Source organism: Lepidochelys olivacea (genome assembly GCF_965140295.1).
Source record: "Lepidochelys olivacea isolate rLepOli2 genome assembly, chromosome: 2".
Taxonomy (NCBI): domain Eukaryota; kingdom Metazoa; phylum Chordata; order Testudines; family Cheloniidae; genus Lepidochelys; species Lepidochelys olivacea.
The window spans coordinates 87,470,133-87,479,012 of record NC_140412.1 but is presented as its reverse complement, the minus strand read 5'-3'; the positions used below and the strand labels follow the sequence as shown (position 1 = coordinate 87,479,012).

General features: G+C 46.2%; 1 protein-coding gene across 3 annotated transcripts; it reads left to right on the top strand.

The window, feature by feature from the left end:
• The first annotated feature begins 537 nt into the window (after positions 1–537).
• On the top strand, positions 538–6,176 carry TMEM200C (transmembrane protein 200C). Of its 3 annotated transcripts, XM_084621664.1 has the most exons (3): positions 538–1,012; positions 3,053–3,157; positions 3,856–6,176. In XM_084621664.1, exon 3 carries the CDS (start codon positions 3,899–3,901, stop codon positions 5,483–5,485), a length of 1,587 nt encoding a protein of 528 aa, XP_084477790.1. In that variant the 5' UTR covers positions 538–1,012; positions 3,053–3,157; positions 3,856–3,898; the 3' UTR covers positions 5,486–6,176. The 3 variants fall into 3 exon arrangements, with proteins under 3 accessions (XP_084477790.1, XP_084477792.1, XP_084477791.1); XM_084621666.1 differs by lacking the exon at positions 3,053–3,157; XM_084621665.1 differs by lacking the exon at positions 538–1,012 and having other exon boundaries at positions 2,996–3,157.
• The last annotated feature ends 2,704 nt before the right edge of the window (positions 6,177–8,880 follow it).

Sequence of the window (8,880 nt, the reverse complement as noted above, 5' to 3'; positions counted from 1 at the left end):
GAGTAAGGCGAAAAAATCAGACAGGGTCTCTCTCAGCCGGAGACTGAACAAGAGATAGCTGTTGACAAGAGATTGACAGGTCAGTGAGGAGAAGAGAATACACCTCAGACCAACTGTGCTCAGCCACACTTCAGACCAAAAGAAAAAAAAAGAAAAAAAAGTTCACAAAACGGTGGAAGCACTTTTTTAAAAAATGATGCATTTGGTGCTTCCCTGCTTTCTCTCAGAGAGCCACTGAAATATTTGATGGGAAGAAAGCGAAGGAACCAAGGTCTGACTGTCTTTAATCTCCCCTGCGACCACGCCGATCAGGCAGGGAGTTCTGCAAAGAGAGCGCAGGAGGCAGAGAGCGAGCCAGCGGGGACCCTGGCTGCAGACAATGCCATGGCCCCGTCCGCTTGCTTCTGGAGGAAGGGCTCGGGGCTGGCAGGCTCACCTCGTTACGTGCAGGTGGGCATGGTGGAACAGGCGGCAGCCGGGGGAGGCAGGGAACGGGGGGGGGGGCTGTTCCTAAAGAGGCGAGTTAGGAGGGTAATGATTGCCATCCTGCAGCAATTTCCCTGTGTCATGGCTCCTGTTTCCTAGCAACAGCACCGAGTCCGGCCCGCACAGCAGCCGCGGCTGCCGGAGCACCATTCAAGAGCAGCAGCAGCAGAAAGCAGCGAGCCCGCCAGGCTGGCAAATCAACTAGCAACAACCACCGGCTCAGGCAGGAGGAGGAGGCTGCATCTGGCAGGGGGAAACAATAAAACAAGCAGGGAAGGATGAAGGATGGAGAAGGCACAGCACTTCTAGGAAACTCCTTGGAATGGCTCTGTCCGAGGGGGCTGACAAGATCGGGTCGATCCCTCCCGCATTCCCGGCTGGGATTATGAGCCAGGGCGAGATTACGGATCTGGAGGGGCTGTGTCTGCGCTGAGATGTCCACTCGGGCTGGAAAGTTTCTCCATGGTTTCTTTATGGTGCCTGAGCTCCTCGCTGCCAGCTTTGATTCCCGCCCCAGTCTTCCTGGGTAAGTGAGGTTAGACTTGCTGCCATTTTGAGCAATAATTTCGCCCACGATCCCGAAAGGTTTTTTCACCCTAGTCTGGTCTAAGAAGGGGCGGGGGGATGGGAGCGGAGCGGGGGGGGGTGTCAATTTTCACGTGTGTTTTCTCTGTCTTGGAGAAATTCAGGGGCAGCAGTTCAGCACTGAATGGCCCCATTACTTTCCTGGAGGCGACAAAAATAGTCCATCGTGTTGATGTGGTTATAAAACGGGGGCCGGGGTAGGAAATTTACAAAGGGCTGTTAGCTGGTTGCCAAATGGTCTTTGATCATGGCTTAGGTGCCCAGCCGGCTTAGAGACCCTTGGAGGATTTTGTACACAGAATTTCTTCATTAGTAGAAGCAACCAAAAGTTCAAAGACCTGGCAGACCACCTGGCGAGCGATTCTCAATAATAGCTACAGACCTATCTCATTAACAGGCAGCTTCATTGTTAGACATACTGCCAGCCAGCCATGTATATACTGGAAACTGCATCGAAACTAAACCCAGTGTAAACTGGCAACTTTGCTAACTCCGTTATGTATAAAGAAATACTGCCAAGCATGTCAGCCACAACATTTTAGTCCCTAGTAAACGTTGCAAAATCTATTGCAGCATGCTAGAAAGTGTCCTAAGTGATGTCGAGCAAATGGTCAATGGTTGCAAATTAACATCCTTTCAAATAACTCATTTCCCTCCGAGCTGAGATTATTCTTCCATTTTCTACACATACAAATAGCTGAAGCAACACAAAATCCTGTATTGGTCAAAAACAGACAAGTGAGCATCTTAACTTCAGTTATTAGTGTCCAGGAAACAAAGTGTTAATCCGGCCCCCACCATGTACGTTTTAATACCTATGACTGAGTGAGAATAACAATTCTATTCGGTTTTAGCAGAGCATCCTTAAAATAGTCATTGAGATCCGGGTTAAAACATGACATATTCTCTGGGGATTATTTAAATAGTGCTCACTGTGACATAAGTATCAGTTTGTTAATGATTACATCCCACATCCAGTTTATATGGAATGTGATTGTGTATCGTCTGTATTGTGTATCGTCTCTTTCGTCTGTTTGACTTTCTCTGTTTTCTAATAATACAATAATTAATAATAGTTGGTAGTTTAAAAAAAACACACTCTCCCACGCATCCACCCTTGTTTCTGCGTATTCAAAAAGGAAGTGTCAAGGCAATATTGATTGCAAACGTTGTTCAGGTCTGATTGCCATCTGTTTTTCCATCTTAACTGAGACAGCATCTTGTCTAGTGGTGTAGTGGAGAGTATCAGATCACAAACTAAGCCACCACTTAAAAAGAAATCATGCTCGGATAATTACATTTGTGTACCAAACCATTCTTACAAAAAAAAAAAAGGCAAATACATGGTCTGATAATAGGAAAGAGGAGACAAGACTCCATTCATTGTTAAATGACTCCCAGACATATTGTAGGTTCTCTCAAAACAGTGCCCTCAGTATTATTTTATGGGAAAATATATTCAGAACAAATGGAACGCAAAACTGTCGAATCTGGGGCTATTTGGGAATAGAAACGAAATTTAGAAGAAGCTGGGTGGGGGGAGGAATCACTTTAGATGCTATTAACCAGCTTTCAAGGCAAGGAATGTAACTTTATGAAGCATGTTGTACTGATTGCTGTCATATTTCCTTCCTGGAAATTATTTTAGACGCTTCACCAAAATGAGAGAAAAGCCCTTCTTCAGCATGTCAAAGCTTCACTGAACGGTTTGCAATATCGTGTGAATTGTTCATACTTAGTTGTCTCCTAGCCATTTGAATACTCAGATGATGAATCCTGATGATACCGTAAATAAAGTAACGAATGTTATTTCACATGCCAGTTTCCCGACGCATTATCTTTTTTCATGGTGATTCACTCTTTAATAAAATTTGACATACTATCTTTATATACCCGCTACATTTTAACATGGAGGGGGGAAGGGCAATCATTGCTGTTACATAACCAGTTACTTTGAACATCATACATGTTTCCAAATCAGGCAGCTGTCCAGATGATGTACCCATACCATAAGCAGAAGAGGATGGGTTTCTAGATCACTGCAGCTAAAATACGAAGGAAATGATCTGGAAGAAGCTTCCAAAAGGTACTATTATCTGGGTATTCAAATGCTTCCCTTCTGTATTTCCAGTAATTAATTTCCCATTCACTGACACAAAAAGTATGTAATCGGTTAAAATCCCTCAGCAATGTTTAAGCAGTGTAATACAATTAGTGACATCCATAAAACAATTCGTATTGCCCGTCTGGTTTTATTTCCAAAATACCCAGACCACTAAAAGGCACGGGCTTCTGCATGATACTTCCGCTAACACCAACCCCCTGCACTGTGCAGTCTCACCCTTTGACCCCATTAGAGGAACAGGGCCCAGGAAAGATCTCAGCAGCTTCTTCAACGACAGGAGCAGGCTGCCCTGCAGACTCATTCTCTACCCAGCACGGATGCTCTTCTGTTTGTTTGCACTGGTGACACGAGTCTTTCCTTAACTCCTTTGGAGTCTGTAGAAGTCAATTCGCTGTTTGCAAAGAGTGAACTGAGCAACGTCATGGGAGGGACACATGGCTGCTTCCCTTCCCAGGTTACCTAACGTTGCTATCCTGGCTATCTGGATGCCTAAGAGGGCCCAGCTTGTCAGTGGCTGAGACGCTGCTTGTCAGGACTTTAGCTAAATACGGATTTCCCTGGCTGTGTTAAAGCACGGGCATTTTGTGAGGTATCTGTTGAGGAGCTGCTCCTCCAGCTCTGTCCCCGGCCTTCACCCTCTTCTCTCCCTTTTGTTGCAGGAGCAGGAGCCGCTCTAGGGAGCAGTGCCCCGGGTAGCCAGCCATGATCGCCACTGGAGGCCTCCTGAGGATCTCGGCCAGGAAACAGGACCCCCTGCGACCCCAAAGCCAGGCCCCCAGACGCAAACGCAAAGCCAAAAAGAAGCGCAAGAACGACGTGGTGGTGGTGAAGGGCAAGCTGAAGCTGTGCTCCGCCTCGGGGCTCCTCGCCCTCTGCGGCATCCTGGTGCTGCTGGTGGGCATCGCCTTGGCCGTGGTGGGCTATTGGCCCAAACCCAGCCCCGTCTACCGGGAGGGCAGCTTCGGGGGGAGCAAACACCTGCCGGCGCAGGGCGGCGCCACCAAAAACCGCTCCAGCCGGGGCCAGCCGGGGGCGCAAGGGGGATCCCCCCCGGACACCCCCAGAGCCAACGCCTCCTCCTCCTCCTCCAGCAGCAGCCGGGGGTCCCCCCGCGCCGCGCCGGCCCCTTCCTCGGTGGGTTTCCTCTTCCAGCTCTTCTCGGGCTACCTGCACTCGGACAAGCTCAAGGTGCTGGGCCCCCTGATCATGGGCATCGGCATCTTCCTCTTCATCTGCGCCAACGCGGTGCTGCACGAGAACCGCGACCGCAAGACCAAGATCATCAACCTGCGGGACCTCTACTCCACCGTCATCGACGCGCACAGCCTGCGGGCCAAGGAGGGCGGGGGCCCGGCCGCCGCCCCGCTCAATGGCTTCGTCAGTTACGTGCAGCAGGCCCGGGGGCTGGGCGGCGGGGGGGAAGCCTTGGGCGCCGCGGCCAGGCTGGCCCAGAGCTCCTGGCCCCCGGCCCTGGGCGCCCCCGCGCCCCGCTGCTCCTCCTTCTCCGCCTCCCCGCCCAGCCTGGCCGAGGCCGTCTACAGCATCCCCCGGGCGCGAGCCGCGCTGGGCGCCGCCACCCCGCCCTGCAGCCCCGCGCCCGGCTGGGGCCGGCGCAGCACCGCCGACTCGCTGGTGGGCTCCTCGCTCAGCGCCTTCCCCCTGCTGCCCCTGGGCCAGGCCGAGGGGACGGGCGGGGAGAGCTGCGAGCCCGGGGCCCGGGCGAGCCCGCGGGGCGAGTTCGAGCGGAGCCTGAGCGAGCTCGGCAGCGGCAGCCCCCTAGGGCCCGGGCAGGGGCGCAGGCCCCAGCGGGTACTGAGGCGCCAGAGCACAAGCTGCCTGCCTGACGCCAGGCGGCCCCTCTCCCCTGGCCCCCCTCAGACTCGGGCTAGCAGCAGGGAGCTGGACTCCACCAGCCTTTCAGCCAAGGCTGCTTCTTCCACCTACTCCAAATCTCTGCAGCTGGGCGGCTCGCCTCCCGTCACTCCGCCGGAGGTCGGGAGAGGCTCCCAGACTGACCCATCCAGCAGCAATAAGGGCTACACCCACTTGGAGGAGGCAGGCACCTCCTTGGAGTCTGTTGCCAGCACCCCGGCCAGTAAAACCCAGGACTGTGAGGAGGACCCAAAGGGGGAGATCGGCCCCCTAGAGGGAGCCGGCAACGAACAAACAGTGCAGCGTCCCCGGCAAATTCAGAGACAATATACAAATAAAGAGAAGCTCTTCATGATTTCCAGGTCGCACGCCACGGCAGGGCTGGAGGATGGGGAACTGGAAAGCACAGGCGTTTGAACAAACAGAGAAAGCATCAGGACAAGCAAGCCCTCTGCCTGCTTGTGGACGGAACCCGGTCAATATGCAAAGAGCTGCAATAGGTTATCCTTGAATTGCATTCAATAAATTCCTATAGATGACACCAGGAAACAAAAAATCTTTCTGTCCGATCGTGATTGTATGTTCCATGCAAACCAAATTGTATTAAACATCAATAGTCCAGCAAGTTCTTCGAAGCAAAAGAATACCATTTTGGACAACATAACTGTACACTTCATAGTTTTTATTTCTAACCCCCCTCCCCAACCCTCTTCCTTGGGTACTCTGATGCCGGTTTGTCACTAACTGCTTCAAAATCACCAGCTCCTGTCCTAGCTGCAGCGCAAGGTGGTTTTCCTTCAGCAATCTGAGCTCTCCCCCTTTGTTTTGGTTAAATCACTCAAAGTTTGAAAGGCCTTATGGATGAAGTATCTTCACAAAGAACACTCTTACAGGCATTTGTTTAAATTCTGGAAAGGTGACAAGGGAGGAGAGAGTGGAGCTGGACAAAGCTCTGATAATCTAATTGGAACTGTTACAGTCTTAAATTAGAGACCTAATAAGACACCTGGATACTTTATTAAGTATTATCACACATGTACTAATAGCATTAATAATTTTTTTAAATAAAAATGTTTAATCATTTTAAAACAGTTCTCCCCCTATAGTGCTTACAGATCAAAGAAGACTTTTGTATCAAACTACTAAATATTACAGATTAGGTATAAAGGACAAAGGTTTGTTTATGTTGCTTTTGACATGGTAATAGTAATTTAGTAATATTTTCAAAACAAAGATATTGGGTTCAATCGCTGAGCACACTGCACTTTAGTACAAGCAGCAGATTCTGCTTCTATTTCTAACCCATTTTTAATTGGCATTTTAGATGGTAAGGAATCAGAGATTTCGAGATTCTAAAGAGAAAAATTGAGTAAGGTTTTACCTTCCATTAAAATTAGATTTTTCACGAGTAATACATTAATCTCAGAAACAGTGGCCCATACTTTGTAGATCTTCGACTTCCCCAAGAACAGTCAATGTAAGATTACGTTTTTCTGCAATTAAGGCTCCAGTCTTGCAAACACTTAGGTACATGCTTACCTTTAAGGATGCAAATAGTCCTATATACTCTGTGGGTGAAATTCTGGCCCCATTGAATTATATGGGAGTTTTGCCATTGACGTCAATGGAGACAGGATTTCACCTTGAGTGAATAAAATAGCATGTTTCCTGATGGTTGGACTATATATATAATATATGAATCAAACAGCTATGTGGTAACTGGGAATTATTTTACTTTAATAATTACAATAAGACTGGCATTTGCTTCATTAACTAGAAAAATCTCTTTCAACTCCCAATTTCAGATACCAACAAAATTTTCTATTTCAAATATATATTTAATATGCATATGACGTTTCATTATGTTAACCACAGAGTTATTGAAGTTAAACATTATGATATGTAAGTAGTGCGTTGGTTTTCTCTCTCAATTAAGGTTTCCATAATAGATTAGTATTTAGTACATATCTAATAATTAAATATAGGTACAATATAATAAATAGACTGATCATTACATTTGATTGTGAAGAGTGAACAGCAACAATAATTACTAAATATAAGAATGAATAATTTTTAAAATATCAGATAAGAGACTGCCATCTTGAGGCTCTACAATTTTCCAAAGAGGAAATGAAGTTCCCTTTTGCAACAGAAAGGCACAAGCATCACAGCCTCATGTACTGTCAATGGCAACCAAGAAAAGTACCCATATGAACTTTGTTTAAGCATTGTTTTTGTTAAACTGCTATCTAATGTTGTTTAGCCAGCCAGTGTGGAAGTGACCAAAATATGTTTTAAAACTATGTGCATAGGCTGGAACATGAATTTTATTTACAAAAAGATAAACAAACAAACATGTCTAGGCCCTGCATAGAGTGGGCAGCTTAACAGTGTTAGAAGGCAGTTTAATCAGAATTGATTTCATCATGATTACTTCTGGCTCAACATTTGGCCTAAAAGTTAGAAGGAAACTTCTGTTCTGTGCTTTTCCCATGATTTTCAGCAGACGTCTAATGAAATATCAGGAAAGGGTCATCAGGCACTGAGAGAGGGATGTTAGTTATACACAGTTATGGAGATTTGCCTTGATCCTGTCTGGGAAGGTGCCTGTTCAAATCCACATGGGTGCAGAGCAGGAGTCTACCCACCAAATCTCATTGCAGGGTTGGGACCATAGTGGAAAAATGACAGATTTTTTAAAAAATAAACCTGAAAAAATCATATTATATATACTGTTTCTATTTTCATTCAGTAAAAGTTTATCCAGCCATCTAAGCTATAACAATCACTTTTATTTAAAGATAACACAAGATGCGACCCAAACCTTTTATTTGATTAGAAGGAAAGTACTTTTAAATTGCTGGGCTAGAGTGTGGGGGCTTTTTTCTTTTTGTCGGACTGTGAGAGAGTATTTTATTTCATTGAAATTATTATTAAATTTGTTATCTGTATTTGAGAATCTGTTAAATGTGTCAAAATACAATCAGGAAGCCTTTTTAAATAGCTCGGCTCAATTTCAATGATCATCCTTTTCAATAAGTACTGTTTTAAACTTCTCCTAGGTTGCCGAACATATTGAATAACAGAATGTTTGTATGCAGAACTGAGCTTGATCAATGAAATTCCACTTCAGTGGCTAGCAGAGCTGAGTGAATAATTTGTAGCAATTAATTTAATAAACATATGAAGCCTTTTTTTCAATTTGCAAATTGTCCATGAATCCCTATGATTTTTGCAAATGTATTTGCTAATTACAGGTTTTCACGGGATAATTTATGTAAAGACTTTGCATTCTGTAGAGTTTGTTCAAAACTCAAGCTGAGTGAGTTAGTTATGTATGGAAATGTAGGTCAAAGGTTTAGTGTTTCTGTTTTCTAATTGGATAAGCTTAACTCTTAGCAGCAGGTTTCTTCTGTGAACATTCATACTGGTAATATTAAAGTATCCCTAATGCTGTCAGTTGAGACTGATTGATAGAGAAGGGTAACTTAATCCATTTCAATGGCATCACACCTGGTGACATCACTTTTTGAGCACCACCTCTTTTGGACATTCATCTCTACCTGTTCCTGCCCCATCTGGCACTCGGCTTTTCCCCTTGCCTACTGTACCCACCCCTAACCCTACCACTTCTATCTATCAACCAACCTTCACTTGCCCACTCTTTTCCCCCTCAGTTTCTCTCCTATCTCTTTCCTTTCCCAACCTGTTGTATCAACCAGGCAAGGTACTAACAAGCTTCAACAGGACTTTTTTTTTTCAAAGTGGAAACCCCTTTACCAAGCTGCTGCTGCACCCTCTGTAGCTTTCTC

Excerpts from the sequence above, each read along its gene's own strand:
- TMEM200C (XM_084621666.1), top strand. The coding sequence starts at position 3,899 with ATGATCGCCACTGGAGGCCTCCTGAGGATCTCGGCCAGGAAACAGGAC.